This window comes from Prosopis cineraria, unplaced genomic scaffold, assembly GCF_029017545.1.
Source record: "Prosopis cineraria cultivar Desert tree isolate PC_DT_omini unplaced genomic scaffold, ASM2901754v1 PC10, whole genome shotgun sequence".
NCBI lineage: Eukaryota > Viridiplantae > Streptophyta > Magnoliopsida > Fabales > Fabaceae > Prosopis > Prosopis cineraria.
Genome location: NW_026555341.1, coordinates 27,310,166 through 27,324,808, shown reverse-complemented (window position 1 = coordinate 27,324,808; position 14,643 = coordinate 27,310,166). Strand labels below are relative to the sequence as shown.

At 31.9% G+C, this 14,643-nt stretch overlaps 2 protein-coding genes across 2 annotated transcripts; one reads left to right on the top strand and one right to left on the bottom strand.

Annotated features, from left to right (window-relative positions):
* The first annotated feature begins 8,777 nt into the window (after positions 1 to 8,777).
* LOC129322522 (uncharacterized) lies at positions 8,778 to 9,188 on the top strand. Its single transcript, XM_054968830.1, has one exon. The coding sequence runs from the start codon at positions 8,778 to 8,780 to the stop codon at positions 9,186 to 9,188; it is 411 nt and encodes a 136-aa protein (XP_054824805.1).
* Positions 9,189 to 9,945: 757 nt separating this feature from the next.
* Positions 9,946 to 13,778, bottom strand: LOC129322521 (uncharacterized). Its single transcript, XM_054968829.1, has 8 exons — positions 13,563 to 13,778; positions 12,866 to 12,950; positions 12,280 to 12,431; positions 11,293 to 11,433; positions 11,101 to 11,204; positions 10,922 to 11,018; positions 10,810 to 10,836; positions 9,946 to 10,017 (listed from the first exon to the last, which is right to left on the bottom strand). The coding sequence occupies exons 1-8, from the start codon at positions 13,776 to 13,778 to the stop codon at positions 9,946 to 9,948; spliced, it is 894 nt and encodes a 297-aa protein (XP_054824804.1).
* Between the last annotated feature and the right edge of the window lie 865 nt (positions 13,779 to 14,643).

Below are 14,643 nucleotides of genomic sequence, written 5' to 3'. Positions count from 1 at the left end.
TGGCCATTACTAGATTTTGAAATGGATGATTAATTTCCTAAACGACAAGAGCTTAAATGTGTTTTACGTCCGTGTAACCCCCCAACATTTCCAGACAAATGCTTAAACATGTTTTATGTTTGTGTAACCGAGGTATTATGCTGCTTTATGAGTGTGTGATCGAGCCTTTACTCTGGTGGTTGAATGCCAATGTTCGAGTCTAAGATCTGGCCTATATATAAGCATGCATTTAGACTGAACAACTTTCTAGCCTCTTGAGCTTTCGAGGCATTCTTCTCCTCCTCTAACTTCTCTTCTTCCTCTGATTTTTTTTATTAGTACTGATGTTCTATGCCCTTGCATCATGCAGGAAGTACTCGTTTAATCCTTAAGAACTGCTGGTTTGTCATCCTGGTATGCTGGAATAGTTCTTAAGGATAGTGTCTTTTTGGGCACAACTCAAACAGCTCATTGTTTATGTCTATACAACCAACAATCTTAAGAACTAACCAAATTGAATGGCATCCAACAGTGTTAAAAATGTCATTCCTGAGGACATGCCTAGTGGTTTCGCTGGAGATCAGTATGTCCCTAATGCTATTGTTGTCTCCCTGCCGAGGCCATTCCCAGACATATAAAAGACAGAGTCTTTGATGGTAGGAACTTCAAACACTATTAGGACCATTCTTGACATGCATGGTGTAGCTGCTACTTTTGCTTAATCTGAGCCTCCTGCTGATGATGACCAAGCCCAAAGAGTTGTATGGATTCATGCAAACAAGGTATGCCGACACACTATCATTAGCACTTTATCTAATGATTTGTTCGATGTTTACTATGTCTACAATAAAGCTTGTAAGATATAAGAGTCCCTGGTGACAAAGTACACTGCTGAGGATACTAGCAAACAAAAGTTCATTGTGGGAAACTATTACAAATGGGAGATAACCAAGAACAAGGATGTGAAGGAGCAAATCAATGAATATCACAAGCTATAAGAGGAGCTTCGTGCTGAAAACATCAACCTTTTAGATGAGTTCATTGTTGGAATCCTGATTGAGAAGCTGCCAGAATTGTGGAATGATTACAAGTAGCAGTTGAAACATAAACAAACTAGCTGTCCTTGACTAACCTGATCACTTACATCATCATTGAAGACATTAACCTTAAGGCAGTACGTGCAGCTTGAACTAGAGAGATGACATCTAAAGCCAATCTGGTAGAGATAAAGCCTCACAACAAGAGGTATGACCCTAAAACCAAAGACAAAAAGAATAGGAAATATGATTACAAACCCAGTTCTTCTAAGCCCTCTTTTAAGAGAAAAGGAGACTATTTTGTTTGTGGTAAACTAGGACACTATGTAGTATAGTGTAGGAAGAGAGTGAATCGTGATAAGCCTCGGAAGCCAAATGTAAATTTGGTATACCAAGATGAAGATAGCGATGATGACATCATTGTTGCAATGGTGTCACAAGCTCTCTTAATTTCTGATGTGAAGAAATGGGTAATAGACTCTGGGGTTACCATGCACATATGTACTAACTGAGAGATGTTTACCTCTTATGATCCTATAAAGGAAGGGAAAGATCGTGTTTACCTTATGATTTCCAAATTGCTAAAGTTTAAGGAAAAGGGAAAGTGGTTAGGAAAGACTCTGGCTTTAAATGATGTTCTGCATGTGCTTGAAATTAGAGCAAACTTAGTTTCAATTTCTCTGTTAGGGAAAGCTGGGGTTAAAGTATCATTTGAATATGACAAGAATGTAATAACAAAGAATAATGTATTTGTGGGGAAAAGGTATTGTAATTAGGGACTGTTTGTTTTGAATATTGATAAAATGAATAAGACAGCATCTTCTGAGTATATGCTTGCCTATATGATTGATTCCTTTAATTTACGGCACGCTAGGATACGCTAGTAAGGGTTATATAAATAAGATACAATAACTTGGACTTCTTTTTGAAATTAAAGACAATAATTTTGGAAAATGTGAAGTTTGTGCATAAACTAAACAAAGTAAAAAACAAACCATCTTTAGTTCACACTGATTTAGGTGATTTAAAACAAACAATAATTAGAGGTGGTAAAAAATATTATATCACTTTTATTGATGATTTTTCAAGATATACTATAGTATACTTGTTAATAAATAAAGATGAGGTTTTTGAAAAAAAAATTATACAAAGCAGAAGTTGATAATCAATTAAATAAAAAGATTAAAAGAGTTAGATCTGATAAAGGTGGAGAATATGATTTGTTAAATTATTTTGTGAAAAAGAAGGTATTATATATGAGAAAAACACCTCCTTATTCTCCCCGAGTCTAATGGTGTTGCAGAAAGAAAAAATAGAACATTAAAAGAAATGATGAATGCTTTGCTTGTGAGTTCTTCTGTGCCTGATAACTTGTGGGGTGAAGCTATTTTATCTGCATGTTTTTTACAAAATAGGATACCTCATAATAAAACAAAGAAAACACCTTATGAGTTATAGAAAGGGTTTAACCCAAATTTAAAATATTTGGAAGTGTGGGAATATCTTGCAAAAGTTTTATTGCCTGATCTTAAAAAGAGAAAAATTAGTTCTAAAACTTCTAAATGTATGTTTATTGGGTATGGTAAATAAAGTGCAACTTATTGCTTTTTAGTTTTAAAAAGTGATGTTTTAGACCAAAACATAATTGTAGAGACTAAGGATGCTAAATTTTTAAACATATTTTTCCCTTAAAAATTGAGCATGTTTCTAAACCTGTTGAGAGTTTAGAGTTTGAACAAAATTAAAATGAGAATTTGGTTTTAAGGAATAGTAAAAGGCAAAGAAAAGAAATAAGTTTTGGAAATGATTTTTACACTTATTTAGTGCAAGATGAACCATTAAATTTTTATGAAGCTATTTCTTCTCTTGATGCTAAATTTTAGAAAGAAGCAATTGAAATTAAAATTGATTCTTTGAGGAAAAATAAAATTTGGGTTTTAGCAGATTTTCCCCAAGGAGCTAAGGCTATTGGGTGTAAATGGATTTTTAAGAAAAAATATATTCCAAATGATTTAATTGATAAATATAAAGCAAGGCTTATGGCCAAGGCTTTTACTCGAAAGGAAAATATTGATTATTTTGACACATTTTTTCCTAATACTAGAATTTCTTCTATAAGAGTTCTTATTGCTTTGGCTTCAATTTACAAGCTTTTTGTTCACCAAATGGATGTTAAAATTGTATTTTTAAATGGTGATTTGAAAGAAGAAATTTACATGATACAGCCTGAGGGATGTATGATTACTGGGTAAGAAAATAAAGTTTGTAAACTTGTCAAGTCTTTGTATGGCTTAAAACAAGCACCTAAGCAATGGTATAAGAAACTTAATCAAATTTTGACAACTGGTGGATTTTCTACTATTGAAGTAGAAAGATGTATTTATACAAAGCTTGTAAATGATTGTGTGATTATATGCTTATATGTGGATGACATGCTAATTTTTGGCTCTAGTATGTGCGTTGTTAATGAAATAAAAAATTTTCTTACTTCAAACTTTGAGATGAAAGATATAGGTGAAACCAAGGTAATCTTAGGTGTAAAAATTATAAGGAATGAAAATGAAATTTTGCTTTTCCAAAAACATTATGTTGAGAAAATTCTTACTAAGATTTTTTATTAATTTCTTATAATTTATTCTTATACAGAGCTGTAGACAACCAGTGAAGACAAATTTATGTGACCTATATGTGATGAGACATATGTTCAATATTATCATATTGGGCATGACTGAATTTATAAAAGAGGTAAATATATTTTTAAGAGTTTTATTTTATTATGTTATTTGAGAGTACATAATAAGTCTCTTTTACAAATTATATTTTAGATATTTGACAATTCAGATCCATTCCTGGAAGCTGAAATTGAAAACATTCACATACGTTGTGTAACTTATTTTGGGGAGAATTTGTGAGTTTTGTAGAAAGTTTCATACAATTTAAGAAATTTGTTAGTTGTAGATAACTTTTGAAAATATTTGTTGACACAATGTTTTGGATAGCTCAATATATAGTTTTTAGATAGTTTACAGATAACTTTAAGTTTTGGATAGTTGTTAATTTAATTTTATATTAAAAATTGTAAATAAATTGTGTTGTTTGATTCGGCTATGGTAATTTTTGTGTACAGAGTACGATAAATTTAAAAATATGGATGTTTATTTTAAAAACAAAATACGCTTTTTACAGTGATTATTACTATAAATGATGTAAAAATTACTATTATACATCAGTTAATATAAAAATCGGTATAAAATAGCAAACTTTCTACAGCGGTTGGAACACAACCGCTGTAGAAAGTGCTCCGATTTTAATTTTTTAATCGTTGATTTATTTTCTACAGCAGTTATGGTTAGCTGATGTAGAATATGTATTTTTTACAGTGGTCGTATAACCGATGTAGAAAGTTAAACTTTCTATATTCCCTGTAATAACATCGCTTATTTAACCGTTGTAAAAAGTCATTTTTAACCATTGTAAAAAGTTATTTTTATTGTAGTGACTTTTGGCGGCAACTATTAAAAGTCATCATGAAAACTATACTTTTGACAAAAGTATATTTTTGGTGGTGATATTGATTTATCGCTACTAAAAGTTACCGTCAAAAATTAATTTTTTTATAGTAATTTAAAGCTAAAATTAAAAGAGAGGCCGATTCAAACTCATAACTGCATGTTGTGTGGGTGCAAGTCTGTAGTTACTAGGAAGGTCATCAATGCCTCAATATTATATGGTATCTATATATCTTGCTTTAAATTAAAAAATATATAAAATAATAAAAAGAAATGAAGAGAAACGGATTAAAAAAATTAGTTCATTTAATTTCATTTAAAACTTTCATTTTTCAAAAGGAAATTTAAAAATAAAAATCGAAGAGAGAAAAATAAGAAAAATATGGCATCTTCTTAAATCTTAAAGAAATTATAAAATAAAATAATCATCATCATTTTTGTTACATTAACCACCATTGTTTTCAAACTCTCAAGTTAACTTTGAGTTTATCGTTTTGTGTTTTTAATTTATAAAATCATGTTAACTCACTTATAAATTTAAATTAGATAAAACTCGATTAAACTAATGAATTGATTCTTCAAGTTTATCATTTTTATATTTCTAACTTATAAAATCATGTCAATCTGCTTATAAACTTGTTAAGGTATATATTGTGTAGAACTTGATTCATAGAAGCAATAGAATTTGGTTCAATGAAAAATAAAACTCAAAAAAACAAAAAATAATATTAAAAATGGAAAAAACCAAAAATAAGTTGTCATATTTTTAAATTTCTATATTGAGTATAATAATCTATAAATGAAGATAGATTTAATTTTAATGATTTATATTTTAAATATATTTAAATTCAATTATAATCATGTTTTATATTTTAATTATTTAAGCATTTACTTTTAAAGACTATTTATTAATAGGGACAAAATCATATGAATTTATGATCCAAGTCTACATTTTGAGTTTATATCCCTATCATGAGTTTACTTAAACTCGTTAGTTTAACAACCTTATTAACCACTATTGTTAGGATCTTATTTTAAAAGTATAATCTTATAAAATCTTTAAGATAGGATATACATTATTTCCTTACTTATTTTTTCTCTCTTTCCAGATAATATGTATAATGATAACTCATAAATGGATAATTATTTTTAACAAATTTTCTTTTGATATCATGTTCTGTTATAAAAACAAAAAAATTAAAAATTAAAGGAAAATAAATCATTTGGTTGGCTCCTATAGTTTTGACTCAGTTATAAATTAGTTTTTGAATTTTAACTTATTGTAATTCAATCTTTATAATTTTAACTTGGTTGTAACTTAGTTCCTAAATATTTTCTGTTACAATTTAGTCCCTATAATTTCAACTAGTTAAATATTGATTCCCATATTTTAAAAAATAAAATTATCAAGATTAAAAATATTTTAAACTTTTAATATTTATAATATTTATAAAGATTAAAAGTGTTTAGTAATTTAAAATATTAGTAATAAATTTTAACATATTTTTAATCTTTATAATTTTATTTTTTAAAATATAAGGATCAATATTTAAGTGATTTAAAAATTACAGAAACTAAATTGCAAGAAGTAAAATTTAAAAATTGAATTACAACCGAGTTAAAACTTTAAAGATTAAATTATAACAAGTTAAAATTCAAGAACTGAGTCAAAAATACAATAACTAAATGATTAATTTTGGGATAATGATGATTGAGGACCCCCTAAGGACATTAATTCCAGTTAGGGATTTTGAAAAATAGAAATCTCGATTAAAGACCATGGTCTTTAAGTGGGATAAAAAACAAACTTGAGTTTACAAAATTGCCCCCTCACTAAACATTGAAAGGTAACAGGAAAGAAGCTCATCTTATGTGCTCTGTTTTCTTATTTTTCGACGGGAAAAATACTGATGGAGTGTGCTTTCGTGCACTAAAAAAGTTGGGGAAAAATTAGTGGACCATAATCATCTTCTAATTGGTAATTATATGCATTGCTTCTTTTACATTTAGTCCTCTGCCATGCATGGAAGAGAAGTCTGCACTTCTTCTTCCATTTCTCTTCCATTGCTCTGCTTTCTTTTTTTACACATGTCCTCTGTCATGCACGCACAGAAAGAATGTTTTAATCTTTGTAAATGCTGTCTTGCACCATTTCTCTTTGTTTTATATCTAGGAAAAAAAGTAGTCTTCTTAATGATTACTAGACTTTATATATAGACACGCGAAAGAAATGATTTTCGAGAACAACACAGTTGAAAAAGTTGAGGAGTGAAAAACAAGGAAAATGTAACATGGATGCTGAATTTTTGTGATTTGTGTTGAAAAGTGCGTGAATGTTGAAAAATGTAACATGGATGCTGAATTTATGTAGTCAAGGTTGGGATTATGGAATGGACATTTGTGAAGTACTAAATTTGTATGTTACTTGTAGTTGTTCCAAGTTTATTTCCCATATGGCAAGTACTTCAGCAAAAGAAGTATTTTGTTATCTTCATGTTGATGGATATTTTGTAAAAGATTTACAAGGGAAGATGACCTATGAAGGTGGAGATTAATTTCTAAATTGATTAGAGAAGGCATAAATCATGAAGAGCTATTGAGGATGGTGTCATCAGTGACAGGAGTTGAAAGTAGTGCAGCTGACTTGAAATTTACATTAAAGTTTAGTGAAAACACATACATAGATTTGTTAGACGATGAGGGAGTACAACATTTGATAAAGTATAATGATGAGTCAGGACATGTGTATGTTGAGACAAATGATAATGAAATAAATGGAGCAATGGATAAATCGATGGAGTAAGTTATTATTCTTAGTTATTTGTGTGTTTAATTAGTTTAATGACCATTTATATTGACCTGTAAGTGATTGTAAATGTAGGATGGAAAATTTGTTAACATGGTCACTGCCAAGATCTCCCTATAGGCAAGAGCTTGAAAGTATATCACCCTCTTTGCCATGTTCAACACAAAATGCTCTTGCACCATTGCTTGAGGTTAATTTCATAAAATGAAGGATTTATTTATGGCTGTTGGCTAGACATTTGATGATGCAATTGTATTCAGAAAAGCATTATATAAATACAGCCTTGCTCATAGGTTTGGTTACATATTTATGAGAAACAGCCCTAAGAAGATGATTGTCAAATGCAATATTAATAGTTGTAAATGGAAGATATCAGCTTATGCTCTTGGGAAGAAAACCTCTATATTGTGTGTGAAAAAATTTCACAATGAACACATGCACTCTACTCAAGACAATCTCCTATTAAAGTAAAAGGTAATTTAAGATTGACATCATCAATTATCATTGATGCTGTGAGGGGGAATGTGGAGAAAACTTCAAATGAGATTAGACAAGACCTCTACAAAGAGTATGGGTTAAATCTCACATATCGGCAAGCTTTGAAAGGAAAAGATAGAGCATTGGAGGAAATACATGGGCTTTCACAACAGTCATACATGTTGATTCCATAGCTTTGTGAGAAGTTTAAGGAGACAAACCCAGACACAATTGTAAAGTGGGTTGCCTCGACAAATTATAGATTTGATAGACTTTTTATTGCATATGGATGCTATATCAAAGGGTTTCTCGAAGGTGCTCATCCAATTTTGTTTATCGATGGAAGTCATTTAAGCGGTCCATATAAGGGGACTTTGCTAGCAGCTTCTGCAATTAATGCAAATAATGACTTATTTCCTTTGGCTTATGCAATAGTGGGTGGAGAAACATATGATAATTGGGCTTGGTTTCTTGAAAATGTGAGAGAGATCACACACCAAGTTTAATTGACCATAGTGTTAGACAGGCATAATGCTATTGTTGGTGCAGTGCGTGTAATATTTGATGGCAATCAACATGCTTTTTTGTTATCATCATGTCAAAGAAAATTACAGCTTAGAATTTGCAAAAATTAATAGAGGCATGCGAAGGATTGATGGGATGACCAAGTAAGATGCACTTAAGTTGTTAGATAATATTACATATGCAAGGTTGGAAACAAAATTTCATGTTGCTATGGGTCATTTGATGGTTTTCTCCCCACAGTTGGCAAGATGGTTAGAAACAAATAGGGATATAGATTGTTGGGTGTTAGCAAGATTTTCATACAAAAGATGGGACAATATAACATCAAACCATGCTGAATCTTTCAATGCTTGGTTAATGAAAGAGAGAAAACATCATATGTGTGCGTTGATAAATGAGCACCGAGCAAAATGAGCGAGGAAGCTATACAATAGCAAGATAGAAATGGCGAATTGGTCAAACAGAGTTGGACCACGTGTTGAGATAAAATTGAGGGAGAATGTATTGAGAGCTGAAGTTATGGTGGCTGAACATTATAGTGTGAATATGATACTAGTGAAGATAGGAAACAATAACTTGAGAGTGAATCTAACATTGCAAGAATGCTCTTGTCAAGAATGGCAAATGGTAGGAATTTCTTGTGCACATGCATATGTAGCAATAAAATTAGTTCAGGGTAATATGTATTCATATGTTGAAGAATGCTACACTATTCGTGCAGAAGAAAAAATTTACAGCTCCACAATGATTCCGGTGGAAACCATTGACATGCCTCAGTTGACCAAGCTATATTATGAAGATTATGAAAAGAATACCTTTTTGGAACCATCACTGACTACACGTCCCCCAGGGTGACCACCTACCAAGCGAAGAGAGTATCATTGCTCAAGATGTAATCAAGCTGGACATACCAAGAATAGATGTAGGAATCCCAATCCAATGTAGGGATTGAAAGGGGGTAAAAACCATATGCATATTAGTTAGTTTAAAATTGAAATGCATATGGTTTTTATTTATTTTATGCATTTTGCTGTTGAATGACCTTTTGTACAAACAGCCACATCATATGTCTTTTGTACTTGTAGAGGTGATAGGTTATGTAAATGGGATTGCAGTCTATGTTTTTTTTATAAGGACTGCATAGGTACCATTTAGGTAGCTGGGATATTTTTTGAGTAAAAAGGGATGCAAATTTGGTGTACATGTATTACAACTAGTGTAATATAAAGCTGATGAAAATTTCAGGTCTAAATTTGTTTGAGTAAAAATGTTGTCATGGCATAAGACTGTTGAATTCACTAACGTAGTGTAGGGATATTGCTAATGTAACTACTAAAAACAGAGAACCTTACTTGGAATTAAAATTTTCTAGAGTATTTCAAACATTTAAGAGACTTGTTAGATAATGGGAACCAATAACGTTGGTTGGCAATTTCATATCCAAAGTAAGAAAAACTCCTACCATAAGTTGTGCAATGAATAACCCCACTTGGGTGTGATTGTTTATCAGAAGATACCTGTCAGAAATCGAGATCCGGTAACCTTACCTGAGAATTCCCTAACCTGGGTTAGAAAAGTAGCTAACGTATAATGTGAAATGTCCTAACATGACTTAGGAACTCTCTTTTTTTGTAAGTCTTGCCACAGATTGGGTTCCAAAAACCTCAGTTGGAAATTCCCTAACCTGCTTTGCAAACATAACTAACGTATGTTGTGAACATGCCTAAAGTGACTTAAGAATTCATTGTTAAAGGATAAGTATTGCCACAAGTTGGGTTCTAACAAAGTCACTTGGGAATGGCCTAACCTAACTTGGGAAAAAGGTGAACGCATGTTTTGAAAGAGCCTAATGTGACTTGGGAATTGACCATGTAAGGATAAGCCATTTGGCACAAGTTTTGTTCCAGCAACCTTACATGAGAATTTGGTAACTTAAGTTGGAAAAGTAACTAACATATGTTGTCAAAGTTCCTAATGGGACTTGAAAATTTATTATTTGATGAAAACTAACGTGGCACAAGTTGGGTTCTAGCAAAGTCTTTTACAACTGTCCTAACCTAACTTGGAAAAAAGCTGAACCTATGTTTTGAAAGAGCCTAACGTGAATTAGGAATTCATTATGTAAGGATAAGCTGCTAGGAAAAATTTGTGTTCCACTAACCTCACTTAGAAATTCCGTAACATATATTGTGAAAAACCGAATGTCAGTTTTAAAAGTAACGTGAGTCAATGAAAATCAATAACGGTTTGTCAAATTTCTTGAACATGTAGTCAAAGTTTTTTTTAAATTAATTGTTGTATCATATACAAGAAGCCACGGAAAAAAACTTAATTACATAAAGGTTTAATTTACATATCAAAAATGTCTACACTATAATTTCAATCTTTTGGATCGTGCATGCCCAGCATTTGAAATGGACATCATGACTTGAGAGCCCACTCTGTTGTGTGGATGAGTCACCAACCAATACAATACCTCACCCCTCATTTCACTCAATTGTTCCTACACAATCAGATAAAGTCAACTTATAAGATAGAAAATTGTCACACATAACAAATTATATCTAAACTTTAACATTTGTTCCTACCATTGTTAGAGGAGGCATAGTAAGGCTGTCCCATTCCTCTCGTGCAGTATTATTCCACTGTCTAAGGCAAAAGATGACATACATTCCACAATTAGATCTAAAAAATATGAAATCTGTCAGCACGTAGTTGGGAAATATACACTTAATTACATGTACACAATTTTAGCTTTTTTACTCACGTCGTCGGTTGTTGTTCCATAGGCACTACTTTCAACTCAAGGTCATAATTGTCATCAACAAGTTCAGGTTTCAGTTTTATTAATATTTCTACAAACCTGCTTTTCTGAGAATAAGAACAAAGTGAATGAGAAACTTTCACTAACAAAATTTTATATATCATTATATGGGAAAAAGCATGCCATAAAATATGCCATTTTTTCCTTCTCTTTCGGCAACATCGCTTCCTTCGCTCTCTTTATATTCTTCTTTTTCTTCTTTGATTCTTTACTAGATGGTAGCATCGAGTCCAGCACATACATTATGGCTGTTTTCGGCTCCACAACATAGCAAAACTAGTGCAATACAAACACTATAGGGAAAAAAATAAAATCGCAATCTCCTATGTTATTCCCAATGGTAATTGGCATAAAGTCCTTCAAATGGCTATCCAAGTCCCATCTTTTTTGTTGGTGGATTATGGTTCCTTGAAATGAAAAAATGTAACACTTGTAACTTGTAAGCACCTAATAAAACAAAGGAATTAAATTGTAAGACAAACCGCAAAATCTGGATCAAAAATGTGTCACCGCACAAGTTGATCCTTTTCTTTTTGCTCATTGACCAAAAGTCTTCCAATTAATGTAACAACCTACATAACAAAATTATAGTTACATTAAAATTTTACTATAACTTGATCTATTTTAACTAGCACACTTGCTCACCGAACTACTGATCCATCGTCTAGGACCTAGATACTTGCATTCATATCTTATCACATAATACTGCTCAATCTCCATAATTTTTTTGTTACAAAAAACAAAATTATATTAACCAATCGATTATGAACACATGAACTAGTAAGTTTGAATATCATACTCATGTCCCTCATTAGGTGGAATAGACTTTGTACAGTATTAGTAAACTTCTTTCTCTGAACATTGTCCTCTTTCTTCATGTTCTCTTTTTGCCTTCCCTCTATCATCCAAAAAGGGTGAATGAATAGTGCTGACTATTTGTCATTGTGACCGTCTTAGTGTCCTTTCACCCTTAGAGTCTTTTTTTCTAATTGGCTTTTCTACTTCTTCTTGTGTACCTGATTCTCCCTTCTTTTTATTTTTATCTCCTTCTACTTGTCCTTCCTTTTCTTCTTTTTCATCTTCTCTGGATCCCCCTTCCTCTTCATTTTCATCTCCTTCTACTTGTCCTTCCTCTTCCTCCTTCTCATCTTCTCCAAATTCTCCCTCCTCTTCATTTTCATCTCCTGTCTCTTCTTTGTCATCATGTTCCAACTCTTCCTCCTCTTCCTCTTCACCATCATGCTGTTCAACAACTTCCTCTCCTCTTCTTTTATCTTGGAGTTTGAGGAGTCATTGTGCAATTTCATGTGTAAAGGTCACAATATCTCTGTATACCACTTTTATGTCCTGCACCATATAAAATGTCATATGTTTAAAATTATATAAAAAATAACTTTGCTAATTAACAACCATCATTTTGCCCTTACTAGATCATAAAATGAAGTCATTTCTGGAAGCTCTACTGAGAAGCTGTCATGTCCTTGAGAAGGGTGATACAAAATGCCATGATCACTTGCCTTCTCAAGTTGAACTCATGCTGTCACTCTCTCCTTTGTCTAATGTTCCAGAGCATCTTCTTGCGATGACACCTCAATTGGCTCCAATAGAAACATTTGAAAGTAGAAAATCTACATATTTACATCTATATCATATAACCCACAGAATTTTACAAAATAATTAACTTATAACAAATTATATCTTAATTTACCCACATACCACAAGAAGAAATAAGCATCCTCCAACAGTTTTTTGTGCCCATCCTTCTTCTCCCATGCTTTATATTCGGCTACCTCCTTTCCAAGCTCAGATAGTATAAAAGATGACCAATCATAATGTACAGTTCCCAAATTTAATCCGGACATGACTTTCAATAGTTTATCACTTATTTTAGAACTCAAACTTGGACAAAGAAAATTCCCTAAGCAATAAAGAATGAAGAGAAACTCAAATTTATCATTTTCTTTCCCCAAGAGTATCCTGTCCTTAATTACATTATAGGATACTTTTTTAAACTCCTTATTTAACAACTTTAATTTATTCTTATCCCTATTCATAACAACTATCTCCCCATCATTAGGCAAGCCAAGTAAGGCATGAACTGCTTTCCATTGATGACTTTCCTTTGACCTCTAATGAAAAGGGATGATGTAGGAGGATCACATGCCTTCATCACTTCGTCGCATAAATCTCTAGGCAACTTGTGACATTTAATATTTAAAAGCTTACCAAATCCTATTCTATTAACCCTATCCCTCAAAAATTTTCATTTTTTGATATAATCAAAAACTTCCTTTATCTTTGTCGGAGAACACCTTGTCTCAAATGGAATCTGTCTAAGTAAAACAAGTCAGCACCATTACTTGAATTCATCACATTTTTCATGCTTGAGGTCAAAAACAACGTACCTCGTAAGCTTTTATACCAGCGTTTTCCTCCTTAGCTAGACGCTTATAGTGATCTTGTTCTTCTGATGTCAACTTTTTCCATGCTGTAATTGCTTCTGCGTTGAGTTTTTTCAAATCATTTCCCTGGGTTGTATACTTGCCACGATATGCCTCTTTAAACTTGCTTAAACCAGAACAACTTTTTTTCCTTAAAGGATTTCCTTTTGTTTTAGCCATTATCCTGCACATTAACAATTAGGGTAAAAAACAAACTACTATTGAATGTATCTAATGTCACCAATGAATGCACAAAATAATACTATTAGATTTACTAAACATGAAATCTGAATTTTCTCCCTAGAACATGCGAGGATCAGGGAAAGTCATAGTCACAACCTCTCTAACTTTACTAATTTTTTGGTCAAGATTGCATTCGTCTTTTACATAAGCAAATTTTCAAGTCGGAAGAACCTTGCCAAACCTTTATTTTAAGGAGAATGACAAATGAGGACATTATAAGAGCTTTAATGTCAAATTAAGACTTTTCAACATTGATATTTCTAAATTTCAGTACTCCTTCAACCATGTTTCAATACTAAAATTCTTAATTTGGCATTAATGTTATTACAAGGTCTTTATTTGTCATTCTCCCTTATTTTTAACTATTTTATTAGTCTATAATGTCTTATCGACCTTTCTGCTACAATCTATATTTATATTTTTCTTCCATTATGAAAAGGAAAGCTTTTCCAAATCCAGAGACCAAACAGCAAACATGCCAATGTAGAACCTAAGTTTCAGTACAACACATGAAAGGAATTAAGGAAGAGTCCAAAGTCCTTGTTAAGCAGTGCCTTTCTCCCTTTTGTAACGGCCCTATGTTTTAAAAGAGCCAGCTTTGTGTCGATTTTCATTGCTTCTTAAAAGACACATAACCAAATGTTATAAATTTCCAGTTCATTGCCAGTATATGTGCTCGGCTAGCAAAAGAACAGAACAAAATAAATTCATCTTACAGCATAAAAATACCAGACGAACAAAAGGCTTCTCACTCTTTCTTCTCAAATTCATGGCAAAATCATAGAATAGAGCAAAAAATCAG

Bases quoted from the DNA above. Each gene is read 5' to 3' on its own strand.
- LOC129322521 (XM_054968829.1), bottom strand. From the start codon at position 13,778: ATGGCTAAAACAAAAGGAAATCCTTTAAGGAAAAAAAGTTGTTCTGGT. The intron at 12,432-12,865 runs GTAAATTAAGAT...TCAAACTCCAAG, and splicing joins TTTCTTCTTGTGGTATGTGG to ATAAAAGAAGAGGAGAGGAA. The intron at 10,837-10,921 runs GTAGGAACAAAT...CTGATTGTGTAG, and splicing joins CTATGCCTCCTCTAACAATG to GAACAATTGAGTGAAATGAG.
- LOC129322522 (XM_054968830.1), top strand. From the start codon at position 8,778: ATGGCGAATTGGTCAAACAGAGTTGGACCACGTGTTGAGATAAAATTG.